The sequence below is a fragment of the Aethalodelphis obliquidens genome, unplaced genomic scaffold (assembly GCF_003676395.1).
Source record: "Aethalodelphis obliquidens isolate GAN/ISIS:26980383/991018 unplaced genomic scaffold, ASM367639v1 scaffold7, whole genome shotgun sequence".
NCBI lineage: Eukaryota > Metazoa > Chordata > Mammalia > Artiodactyla > Delphinidae > Aethalodelphis > Aethalodelphis obliquidens.
This window is the reverse complement of record NW_020837951.1, coordinates 58,105,465-58,119,394: the sequence shown is the minus strand read 5'-3', so window position 1 is coordinate 58,119,394 and position 13,930 is coordinate 58,105,465. Positions and strand designations below refer to the sequence as shown.

Here is a 13,930-nt window from a genome sequence, read left to right as displayed (position 1 = left end):
GTTGGGACAAAAATGCCTGCGACATGCAGCTATGCAGAAGCTTTGGGAACAAATCTTGCACAACTAAGATATTAATAAGATAATCTAAAGACTTATAAAATCTCATTTAAGTAACAAAGTAATTATGATAATTTACTTACATGATTTTAAAATTTGAAACCATCTCAATTGTATAAAAAAATGGAAACTAAAAACACGGAGAACTTATTTTTCCTGAATTATTTGTAAATTGCCGACATGATACCTGCGACCCTTAGGTACCTGTATTTCCTCCAGACAAGGACGTTCTGTAGTTGCAACCATCCACATCAGGAAGTAAACATTGATGCATCATAACCATGTAATTCTCAGACCCCATTCACCTCATACTACATTTCAGCATTGTCCCATTTAGGTTTCATCAACTGTCCCTATTCACATTTCTCTAAATGTCTTCGAAGGCTTTAGTTCAAAATTACACTTTGCCTTTGTCAATCTGCAAGAGTTCCTCAGTCTTCCTTTGACATTCCTAGTCTTGATAGTTTCGAAGATAACAAGGCTGTTATTTCACAAAATGTTCTTATCTGGGGTTTTGCTGATGTTTACTCATGATCATATTTAGATTGTGGATCTTTGGCAGTAATATTATCTTAGTTCGTTCAGACTGCTGTAACAAAATACCATATACTGGGTGACTTATGCACAACAGATATTTATTTCTCATAGTTGTGTGTGTGATGAGAGCCCACTTCCTAGCTCATAGAGCATCTTCTTTACTCTGTGTCCTCACATGGAGGGGGCAGAGATGTCTCTGGGGCCTCTTTTAGAGGGACATTAATCCCATTCATACAGGCTGTGCCCTATGACCTAATCACGTCCCAAAGGCCCCACCTCTAAATACCATCACATTGGGTGCTAGGATTAAACATACGGATTTTGGAGGAGCACCAACATTTAATCTATAGCAAATATCATAGAAGTGATGCTATGTTATTTTCAGCACGAGTTTGATTTATCCCATCATTGATATTGTTAATGTTGGTATCTTGATCAAGGCTGTTTCTGTGGGGCTTCTCTGTCATAGAGTTATTCTTTTCCTTTATATTTAATCAATTCATGGCAGGAGTTACTTAGAGACTATGCCAATACACCATTCTTGCTGAAACTTTTCAATTTATTCTTTTATAGCAGTATAGACTCATGTCTTTTTATCTTATTTCATGTTTTATAATGTGGTGATATTGTTTTTTCTTCATTATTTTTTGTTGTTATTGTTCAGATGGTCCCACATTTGGCTAATGAGAACCCCTTCAAGCTCCTTTGACCTTTGAACATGACCCTGTCATTCTTTGAGTACTTCCATGTACTACACATATTCCAGGTACATCTTGTACTTTCCTTGTCCCAGCGCTGGGTAGAATTAGTCGTTTCTCCAAGGAGCTCTGTTTCTTCTCACTAGAGAGTCATATTTAGAAACCAAGCCCTAGATACTAGGTATGGCCATTTCTACTGGGTATGGCTGCTCCTAGCTTCTCTCGAGTCACACAGCTAGGGAAGATGTGTTTAGTAAGCTTATATAAGGAGTGTATGTATGTGTGTATATGCACACTCATTTACAATTACATTGATTTCAATAGCATTATATATATTTTTAAAACCATGAGTTCATACCAGTACCTCCAAGTCCAATCCAAAACCACATGGTTCATTCTAGTTTTCTTATTGATGAAAAATTTGATCACATAAACATTTTATTTATTTTTATTTACATTCACCACAATACAGGGAGGCAGCCAGGATGAATGTTTTCCTTGGCTTTATTTGTTTTGAGCTCACTAGGATTCCTAACTGTTACAAAGCCAGCAAATAATGGAGGCAGGAGCCAAATCCAGTTCTCTTTCCATGTTTACTATTCTTTGTCCCTTTCTAAAAACAGACAAAGAAGAACGGGAAGTAAATGCTTGAACCTTAGCTCTATTATGCATTTTTCCTTTTTTTTTCTTAAAAGACTTCATAGTATGATTTAAATATTAATTTATGTAAAGTGGTTAATATACAAAATAGGGAAAAATTTGGACAGTGTATGGGATAAGTATCATGACACCAACTTGTTAGTAAAAATAAATTAATAGAAAGCAGTGAGCTTTGTGAAAATGGATGTTATTGGATTTTTAGTGAGTTATTTATTCCCAAGGGTAAATGCATAACCCTGATTTCTAAATATGTACTTAGATATCCAAGTATTAATAGACCTCATCCCCTCCCCCACACCTCAATGAATTTTAGATCACAAAGAGTATGATCATTTGCTAAGGCCAAACACTAACAACAATGGGGGTTAACATAATGCCATGTGAAATTGCAGCTACCACATTCATACTAATGATAATTTAATCTCAATGAGTTTGTGTTCTGCTACACAGACAGTAGACATTACTTTGCGATTTATAGGATAATTGCATACATTGCTTCTAAATAAATTTGCTTTACTCTGAGCCAAGAATGCCTTACAGCCTCCTCCATATGTGAAGACTATTTCAGAAAATGGAGCTTTTGCTCTGGAATACTCTGTGGGTTGCTGGTTAGTATGCTGAATATTTAGTAGCTGCTAATGAGACTCCTATCAGCTTATCAATGTCTAATTTCCTATTCTTGTATGGCATAATTTTATGAGAAATCTTCGGAGACCCTTATACCCAGTAACTGCCCTTAAGAGATACCTTAATCCAGTCTGAAATAAAAGCTTCTCTGATTGATTTATGGCCATATTAAGACAAGCATACCCATCCGTACATAATAACTTGCGAAGAGGATCTTGGACTAAAAATTCTTCGTATCTTGTTCGTAATTATTTTGGGGGACCAGACCTTATATTTATTATTTCATTTGGAATATCATTTATTAACTGGCAGTTTCCTCCTGCTTTCGATATTTTCTTTTTGACTTAGAGTAGCCTCTGACTTATAATTAGAAACCACTTTATATTTTTTTTCAGTTTCATTCATATGCATATCATTTTGATAATGGCCCAGGAACCTAACTTCGCTAGAAAATGTTGATTTAACTTTTCTTTCTTTCCCTTTTACTTTTCTGTTTTCAGCCCCTTATTCAATTCACCTGCAGGAAGATTGATTTTGAATAATACGGTCATGATGTCAAAACAGTACAAATTATACCCTGCTGCCATATGGAATGGTGAAAATAAAAGCTTTATTTACACTGTGTTCTTTAAGAAAAGAATAATAAATGTTTTTTCCCCTCTTCAGGGATTGTATTCTGGAAAGAAACAGTTCTTGTTTGTAGCCTGATAGCGTGGTTTATTCTGAAAGATAATGACTTGAAAACTCATTTGCTGTTCAACAAAGAAGCAAATACTCCAACTACTAACCCCTCAGCCTTCCAGCCTCTGAGACACGGATCTGTCTCCTTTCCCAGACAAAGCCATTTGGGGTAGTCATTATTGGTCCCATATTACAGAGGAGACCCCTGTGTGGTGTCAGGTTATAGGGTTGATATGCTGAATCTACTTCTGTCTGCTTCTCTGGTCTGTGTACTGTCTTTGGGTGTCTGCTCAAAGCAGAAGTCCTGCCACTTATAGCCCTTCCTAGATAATGAATTAGAAATTACAGACGGGTTAAAGACATAGGCACAGGCTGAACTTGAGCTCCTTAGGGAAATTATTTGATATTTATCATCCTTTTCATAATTCCATTTCTCATCCACATTTTATTGGCTAACATACATGGCAGAATTCTGTCCTACCTGGAAACTGTGCAAAAAAATGAGAAGTCAGTTGATACATATTAAAGGATGAATCTTTTTTATGTAAAAGTGTTTTAAAATTATTATTACATCCCATGAAACTTTAGTCCTTTCTGCTTAAACAATGAAAGATGACCAAGTATTAGGAATAATTTTTGTTGTGTCTTCCATTATGAGTTGACTCTGATTAAGAGTTCTATCACTGTTCACGATGAATATTTATTCAAAGAACAGCCATTGGCATAGAGGAAACATGTTGAAGTAAAAATACACCAAATCTAGAGTTAAAAGATTTACAAGAATTTTCTGCTGTATGTATGACTGAGACCAAGTAACAATTTTGCTGAGTCTTTGTGTCTACAGAAAATGGTAATTATTATACCACCCTTGCCTTACCTCAAGCGACCCTAATAAGTCTCAAATGGTTTCAGTGTTTTCAGTCATTCACAACAAAGCTTTGCTGTCCCAAATATTTAGCGTTAGTTTTTGGGGGAACAAATTGGATGACAATATGATCTGTTTTATTTGTGCTGTTTGTGTTGTTGATTAATCAAAAGCCTAAAATCTTCTTCAGAGTGAGAAATGAGGGCTTTTACTAGCTTTTAAGAGGTTACTTGGCACATACACTACCCTCTAAATTCACTTGCATTTCTATAGAATCCCTGTTTCTTTATGATTCCCGTAGAATATTTCTCCCATTTACAGTTTATTGCTGCAGCTCTTGTTATATCAAGCCTTAGAGTCACTTGCCTCTGTTCTATTTAAATCTTTTGTGGGAGCTTGGGATAGAGTAAGTACATATATGCTAATATTTTACTAGATGCCAGGCACATTTAATGCATTATCCCATTCAATCCTCCATCTATGGGCTGGGTACTATTTTTACTTCTGAAGAATCTAATTATCCTACAGATACAATTAAATCACAGCAATATAGAGATTCTCTAGATTACTTCATACCCAGGGCCTGGCCCAGTCTTGGCACAAAGAAGGCTTTCAGTAAATATCTGTAGAATGACTGATGATCTATTGACAGTCCATCTATTAACAGTCCAGTAGATTTTTTTTTTTTTTGGAGTATAATTGCTTTACAATGTCGTGTTAGCTTCTGCTGTACAGCGAAGCAAATCAGCCACATGTATACCCATATCCCCTCCCTCTTGGACCTCCCTCCCGCCCCTGACCCCCATCTCACCCTGTCCAGATTTTTTTTTTTTTTTTTTTTTTTTTAATTTTTGGCTGCATTGGGTCTTTATTGCTACACGTGGGCTTTCTCTAGTTGCGGAGAGCGGGGCTACTCTTCGTTGCTGTGCACGGGCTCTAGGGCACGCGGGCTTCAATAGTTGTGGCTTAAGGGCTCTAGAGTGCAGGCTCAGTACTTGTGGCACACGGCCTTAGTTGCTCTGCGGCATGTGGGATCCTCCCCGACCGAGGATCCAACCCGTGTCCCCTGCATTGGCAGGCGGATTCTTAACCACTTCGCCACCAGGAAGTCCCCCAGTAGATTTGTTTAAACTAGTAGTTTAAAAGGTCTTTTTCTTTTATTGTAATGCAACTTTCATAAATATGAAGATACTTTCTTATTGACCATCTTAAGACCAATATATTTACATTTTTCAAGAGGATTTTTACTGTCTTAGGTAGTACTGTATCTCTAACAGGTAAGCATGCCTTTCAACATATTTTAAGGGGTATAGTACTTTATTTAAGAAAATATTCTTCATACTCTCCATCTAATATTTGACTTATGTTAAGAAAAACTTCCCTTATGCAATTGTTTCATCCTTCAAAATGAAAAAAGAATGTTAGTTGTGCTTCTGTAAGATTACATCATGAATGCCTAAAGCTTCAAGATATGCAGCCACTGAGAAATTTCTGCTCCTGGCAGAAATCTTTGCTCCTGGCAGAAAGAAGACCCAGAATGTCTGCCTCAACATGCAACTGAGTGATTCACTTGGATGTTATCATTAGTTTGAACATCAACAATCCCATCATTCTAAAGATAGGATAGCAGAGTAGAGGTACATATTCCCTTGTGTTCTTTTAAGTTTCGTTGTGTTCACACTTAAGGTTTTGTTATGTGGTTGCCATTTTGACTTGTAGGAACTTACAACCGGTATATGAGGGAAGGCTTCCTGTAAAATTAAGAAAGCAGGATCTGAGTTGTGTGTTTCTAGTGTAGCAACTGCACTCAGTTAAAGAAAGAGCCAAGCATAAATTGCACATCCTAAATGATGAAAGTCGTTTGCTAATTAAATAAAACCTGTGACTATAAAAATGAAGAAAGCCATCATTAACAAGTATTTTTGTGAATTTATAAGTTTAATACTACTTAAGACACTGTAAAAGATAGTTTTGCCTCTTAGACTTATATTTAAATTGGGGAGACCCAATCTATAGCCACAGGACAATTAAAGAATGATTAACTGTTTAAAAAGGTGCCGTTAGGACTTCACTTCCCTGGTGGTCATGTGGTTGGGAATCCGCGCTTCCACTGCAGGGGGCACAGGTTCGATCCCTGGTCAGGGAAGTAAGATCCCACAGGCCATGCAATACAGCCAAAAATATGAATAGGATAGGATAGAATAGAATAGAATTAAATTAAGTTTAAAAAGATGCCATTAAATAAGCCCAGTAGGAATTCAGAGATGTCACATGAATAAATGCAGAAATGGTTGCCCAAATTTCCTAACTATGTCTAATTACAAGTGTTTATTGAATACGGTAATGGTTAAAAAGGAAGTAACATATAGCCCTGCCCTCTGTGAGCTTTGAAAGCTTTTAAAGAGGAGCCACTATGAACTGTTTGGTCCTCAGGAAGGTGGTTCAGAGGGATGAGTTCTCCAAGGAAAAAAAATTTTAAAAAAGCTTATCTCTTTCTCCAGATTCACGTCTTTTAATAATTCTTTTGGAAGAGCATACTGTTGATATAATTGACGTGATTTTTCTTCATAAACATATTTGCTATAAATCTAAAAAATTGGAAATGTGGCATCATGACAAATGGTCCTTTATTGAAAACTTCTTTAAATCTTTTGGGACTAGAGTCAAAGCACCTGTCTGATTGAACTCACTGAATCCTAGCAAGATTAGGCAAGAGGAACTGCTTAGGGCCACCTTGGAAGGCTGTGGACTTAGTAGGCAATTTAGTTTTGTGTTTGCTATGAAATAAGAGAGGTTGAGTTTTGTGGAATTGGAGCAAAAGTAAAGCATCACTAAAATTGTTTATGGTTGAACAATGAAAGTAGTTTGAGCAAATTATGCAAAAGCTATTACTTTATCATTCACAGATATCTAAAGCATAACTCCCTACAAAACAAAGTCGGGCTATTTTCCCTATACATTCCTTTAAGTCTTGGAGAGGTTAGGGGTTATTAACAAAAGTTTTACAGCAATGGGAAGTTGACTTTGAAAAATGCTGAGGTTCATTATTCTCTTTCCTTAATGGAACTGAAAGTTTCATATCAGCATGTTTTATTAAGACCCCAAACAGGTTCAAGGAATGTGCTATATTTCCAGGTCTATTATAGCTGCCATTCCAAACAAAATATGTATGACTTCTACGATTCACTACGCACAAGTATGTAGTAATCTGCCCTTTAATGGCCTCTCAAAATGACGGACCAAATGGCTTTGTGAAGGTCAAGTCTGATTTAAATTGTTGATGAATTAGTAGCTAATCCTGCTTGATTGAATATTAATATGGAACAGTAATAAGTAAGGCATTTTAAAGCTTAATGAACACATTAAAGAACAGGACAAAATGCTTTTCTTTTCACTTGTGTAAAAAGTTTAAAGCTACTAACATTAAGACAATTTGTTAATTTTTGCTTCTGTATTTTCCTGTAAAAGTTTGTGTGGTTAACATACAAAGGGTATTGATTTTTTTTTTTTTTCCCTCAAGTTCCTGGTACTATACATTTGATGAGCTGTCAAAATTGATGTTATCAAATGGCCAAGGCAGTTTTATAGAAATCACCAATAAATGTAGAGGTGAAAAAAGGCAATTAACGTCTTCTAAACTACGCCCACTGAGATAAGCATACCAATTAGAAATTTCATTATTTCTACAGTTCATTTTATGTTGAATACTGAGTTTTATTGCCAAATACCTGACAGTCAAATTGGAAACAAGCCACAACTGTCAATGTGTAACAGCACTGGCTATTTGAATCTGTTACATTGTGATGTTTCTCATGAAAATTTAATGAAGAAAGTGCATTAAAAGAGTTTCTGTGCAAAGGGGGGGGATGGATAGAATTTAATTACCCTTATTAAAAATAAGAAAGGAACTCTCTTTACATCCTTTGTCTGATTAGTATGCGAGAAAGATTATCTTTGTTGTATACTTGTGTATATGGAAATGGGGCTCTGGAGTGTTCTTTATGAGCTAAGGAGGAAAAGAAAGGTCATGCAAATGTATTAGCCTGCTTTCCATAGGGCACAAGTCAATTTTGTCAGCTCTCCCCAAGGTGAGGTCTTCATTTCTTATAAATGGTTATTAATTCTAAATTTCTTTGGTAAGAGCCTTTCCTAAGCGGCTCAACAATCTCAAGTCTCTGACATTTGCCGCTGATAGGTATAGAATATTGGCGTGGTTCTTCAGAGAGATGAACTTGTAGAAGAAAAGTAATGACTAGTAGAGCAGTGTTTATGCATGTGGATGTAACTAGTAGTTAGATGCCACAGGAGTGACTCAATGTCCTGGGAAAGACAGAAACAGCTCAGGAATCCCAAGGTGATTTTTTTATTAACTGAGGTTCATTGCTTTCAATATGGAAATTAACAACAACAAAATATAAGAGCTTTTTTAGAAACTCGTTTCTAGGTGTCTGAGGCAGTGCAGTTGATTTTGGGGCACTTGAAATAAATTATTTTTATTCTTTGAAGCATTCTGGGTCAATAGCTGGTGAATGAGATGTTTAATAATATAATGTGTGTGGTACAATGGCTATTGAGCTTTTTGCTTTATTTTTTTATTTTCCCAAATAACATTAAAACTAAGCTTTAGATGTAAACACATTGACTAAAGCTTTAAAGCCATTAAAAAAAAAAGTCTGATGAAATTCAAGTGGAATAGAGTATTAAAATTAGCATAGCCTAATTTGCAAAATGCTCTTTATCTGACTTGTAATTTTTAACCTTCCCTTGGAGCCTTGAAAAGTCATCTTGAAATTCCATTCTTAACCACTGTTTCTGACACTTGTCCACTGTAGACCTAGGCTTGGCTGGCAGCCTGTAAACATGCAAATAAATGGAAAGTATTACTACTGCTTCCTCAAAAGAGCCACATCTTTCAACTTAAGTAAAATGTAGCTCATCGAAGTTAACTGTCTTTTTAGTCTCTGGCCGTAATTAGCTGGTGGGACAGGAAAATATCCTCTGGTGAATCCATGTGTCAAACCCAACTGCTTCAGCAGCTTCTTTTGGACTTTTCATAAATCTCCCTTGGGAGAACCAGAGTCTACTTTTCCCTATTAGCACCTTGATTTTCTCTTACAGAAACCTGGATTTAATGTTCAGGATATCTTCCCTTTCTTGGGAGCTTTAATCTTTGGTAGTATTTTGACATTCTTTTACTATTCACATTCCAAATCTCTCTCTCTAGTCCTGAACTATTCCTCTGATGAACTCTCTACCATAAGTAGTTTTCTACTATGTGTAGTAGGAAACTTTTTAATCACTGTGATATATTCATATTTAGGCTTAGCAATCACTGGAGTTCTCTCAAAATCTGTCAACCCAGACTAACTTGATGGCAGGGGATTTGGATGCAGGCGAGGCATGGAGAAATTTGTATTACAGAAGGATGAACTGATGAGAATTAAAAAATACAAGGCAGTGGATTTAGGTACTTACTACTGCAGTTGATATGAGGAGCAAAAGATTAAGTCTGTTGGAGAGAGTTTTGAAAAGTTTTATAAAGACGGTGATTTTGGTTGTGTGGCTTTCTAGAGACACACAGACGGTGTACTCATCGGATATGATTTGTCTGGGGAATGGTGAGAATTTCATTGTGGGCAGAAGAAATGTTTCCTATGAGGGAGGTCATCCATGAGAGGCTGAGAAAAATGGGTCCTGATTTTAAAAGACTTCGCTAGCCAGATTTAGGAGATTTGAGTTTACCCTGTAAGTAGAGAGAGAGTGGAGAACACAGATTTGGTCAACAATGCAGTGTAGTCATCAAAATGTGACCTTTTCCCTTGAAATTGTGCATCTTTAGCAAGACTCAGAGGATCATACCAGAAATTGTGGGAGACATCCAAGTAGAAGTCAGGTACCACACCTGATGGTTTCTGTTTTGCTCACTGGTTCTGCTTTAGAGTCATTTTGGAATTGCTGGCTGATGACAATTCATCAGAGGTCATGAGGGAATGTTGGAATGTTGATTACATTAACACCAGGCCCAACTGGACGTCAAAATGTTTCATAATAGTCTTCAAACAAACACCCAAGTTCTAATTTAGATAATTCTCACCCATGTAACTAAAATTCCTTCAATCCTTGAATAGAATAATATACCTTTCTAATGCTAACTAGAAGAGCTGGCCATGCAGGGTATCAATGTAGTCATGCTTGAGGGACTTAGGAGGACTTTAATTTCTCAAGATCTAAGATCTGGGGCAATTTTGATGTGGGATAGGGAGAAATGAACTTTGGATGAGTTGAAGATTCAAAATTTAGGAGTTTCAACTTTTTAATGACTGAAAATGGTGTAGGCCTTTGGAATGGAAGAAAGTGTTCTCTTACCCTGAGGAATGTATGTATGCTTCTGTGTTGCATTTTTGAGTTGCTTTTGTTCTTTTCTTCTTTTGTAAGGGAGAATTTCAGGTACTTTTCTGACTAATTGAAACTCTCTACAAAGGAATTCATTCAGGTTGAACCTGTGCTTGGGTGAAAAAATATACAGAGTTTTACCTAAAAGTTAAAAGAAAAACATAACAGATTCAAATACAGATAGCTTGGTCCAGCTAACCTGCTTGTTCACCATGTCTTCGTAAAGCTAGCTCTTTTGGATCAATGGTTTTCCCTCAAGGAAAAGTTTTCCTCTCAGTGCCTGTACTTCTGACGTTCCTTTCTTTCTGGCCAACTCAACTTGTTCCTAAAGGCTCATTTCACAGCTTCCTCTTGGTGCTCACTGACCTCATCAGACACATACTGTAGAGTGACTTCTCCTTCTCTGCTCCCAGAGAACTTGATCCATTCCTTGGTCATGGTTTTTATCACACATGTCTGAGCTCTTTGTTAGGCTGTTGGCCTCTTAGACTGTGCACTCTTCTGGCCAGGAACAACGTTCCTTAATGTAACAGTGCAATGCTACCTAGTTTGTGTTAGCTTCTCAACAAATGATAGGTTAATGGGAGAGGTTAATGGTCAATATCTCTTGAATCTTGGGTATCTGACTTGATAACATGTTTGTATCACCTTTTGTCTTGCAGAGGATCAAATTCCCAGGGGCTTCCCTACCATTGACATGGGCCCACAGTTGAAGGTGGTTGAGCGTACACGCACTGCCACCATGCTTTGTGCAGCCAGTGGGAATCCGGATCCAGAAATCACTTGGTTCAAAGATTTCTTACCTGTCGACACAAGCAACAACAATGGCCGTATTAAGCAGTTACGATCAGGTAGGGTCTTGTTACTGTTTCCACAAGCTCCTAGAGAATTTTAATTTTTCTTTTTAGTTTTCTCTCTCTTTATTTTTATTTTATTTATTTTTAATATTTAGGTATTGATTTTTCTCCCTCTTCTCTTTCTCTGTTATTTAATGTGTTGTCCACGTTTGTGATGTCATAGCCCGTTTCAGAGTCTGTCTTTCTTCTCCTCTCTGTGTTTTGCAGCTTCTGTTTAATCCACATTGCTCAGTGCTGTGACTGCATTTTTGATAATTTTTTAATTTACTGCTCTTCCGCAGTATTTGATGGATCCATTTTCTCCTCTTTCTTTCTTATTTCTCTGTTTTCTTTTGAACGAAATTTATTTCAACATTGGACTTCATTCAGAACTTGCAAGGAGTTCCAATGGTTATATCCATTAAAACCCAAAAATGTTCATATTAAATGCTAAAATGATTCAGTTTTATTAAAGTGTGTTTTCTCTCTCTTTTCTGCATTTGAACTCATCAAACTACCAAAGTTTAGTAAGTTTGGGCACATCTACTTTCTTTTCACTAATACATAAAACACAGAAGTGTTATCTCATGAGTAACCAGATGTATTTTTTTTATAAAGTCCTTCACAAAGTACCAGTGAAAGGAGGGGATTTTTATTAATATTATTATAATATTATTATGAGTGAGTATTTTCTACACATTAGCCACAGTAGTGTGCGTCCACATCAAAGATTTTTGAACCCTCCAGTGACTGGATCTACAGAAGTCTGCTTTTGGTGTAGACTCCAGCTTTTGGCTCTCTCTCTCTCTCTCTCCCTCTCTCTCTCTCTCTCCCCCCTCCCCCATCCCTCTCCCCCCTCTCTCCTTCTCGCTACCCATTGCCCTTTCTCCCTCTTCCATCCCCATCCCAAGTTTATTCCTTTGCTCTCTTTAGATTAAAAGTAGAGATAATTCTAAATTTGTTAAGTTTTAGAGCCTGTCCCTAGGTAATTTCTCAGGGATGTGTACTAGTAAGCTGTTTACTTTGGCATTGGTAGTAATATTGATACAGAATTCTAAGTTGTTTAACTGCCTGTCTTCCCAGAATTCTCAGCTTTTGACCTGTCCTGTGATGTTAAAGCGTCTTGTTAACTGCCTCTTTTGCTTGTTGTCAGCAGAATTGTGTAGATTAGCATTCTGTTATTGTAAATAAAGAATTAATTATTCACATGTAACATAGATGATTTAGTATATAAAGCTTTAACTCTGAAAAATTTGTACCAAATTTTAAGGAATATAATAATATTTTTATGCTGTCTTTCTTCTCTCCGTATTTAAATCTCCAGAATCTATTGGTAAGTGCTTAGTTCTGAAGCGCACTTCACCCCCCCACTAATTTCCATATTCAGATTATTATTATTATTATTATTAATAAAATGCATGGCATGCATTTTACTAACTGTCAGTGTAGGCACCAGATTTCCTTAGTGGCGCACACACACACACATCCACGGAACTGTTATCGTAAGAACACTGTGTAGAAATAAAATAGAACACAAGTTATATCACACAAATGTAGCATAGTAAGTAGCATAAGATATATCCAGTGAACAGTGTTTGTTTCTAGTTATTCTTTAGTATTTCCTATAACAGTATATATATATGCATATCTATATATATACTTAAATAGATTAGCCAGTATTTCCCTCAACTATGTCTTTAAAAATATTGTTTAGTTCTTTTTTTTTTTTTAAGACTATGAGGCTTATAAGATATAATTCTAACCCTATATGACCCCAGACCTAAGAACTCAGTTGCTTCTCTGAGAAAGGCAATGCTGCCTGTTGTGGTCTTTGCCCTCTGTGGTATAATGCAACTTGCTTTTATGATCTAATAATACTATCTAATATATTCCTGTTTTACCAGTATAGTAATTCAAGTTTCTTTTAAGACCTTATTTAATTCTGTAAATCTAATTTAATTCTTCTCCCCAGCCCTAGCCTCCTTCTTCTCGTACTAATGCTTCTTCTTTCTAATCTTATTTGCATTCATATTATCCACCCAGGTGGTACACCAATAAGAGGTAAGAGTGCTGAACTAACGTTCACAGAATGATCTTACTCATTCTTTCTGTCCTTTCATCACTCTCATATTTGTCCTGTTTTCAAAATCATTACAATAATGTCCATCAATGTTATATTTTTCCTTTGTACTGTTTGGTTATGATTGGTGACTCTCATCTTGTGAATTTTTCTTTTCTTTTTTTCTTTTTCTCTTTGTTTTGTTCATTTCTTTCTTTATGAAAATGATTCTTTAAGTTGTGATATGCTTCAAAGAAAGCATATCCAGGTCTTCAGACCGCAGACCAGTCACAGCGTACCATCTGTCCCTCTTTTTTTCCTTTTCTTCTTCTTCCTTTTTCCTTTTTTTCCTTTTTTTTTTTTTCTTCTTTTTCCTTTTTTTTTTTTTTTGTCCAACTGGAGAAAAAAAAAATCATTTTTTTTCTTCCTTAGCTGTTCTTGTTCTGGACCAAAGTCAAGATGGTCTGGAGAACAGTGGCAGACATGCAGAAGACAGCCTGGAACACCTGCTTTTTGT

General features: G+C 36.3%; 1 protein-coding gene across 1 annotated transcript in view; it reads left to right on the top strand.

Moving 5' to 3' along the window:
• Positions 1 to 13,930, top strand: part of LOC113620192 (receptor-type tyrosine-protein phosphatase delta-like) — a 125,843-nt gene that overhangs the window by 109,796 nt on the left and 2,117 nt on the right. The window contains exons 4-5 of the mRNA XM_027105966.1: positions 11,181 to 11,369; positions 12,679 to 12,687. Of these exons, the coding sequence (XP_026961767.1) occupies positions 11,181 to 11,369; positions 12,679 to 12,687 (198 nt within the window). The remainder of the gene's footprint in view (positions 1 to 11,180; positions 11,370 to 12,678; positions 12,688 to 13,930) is intronic.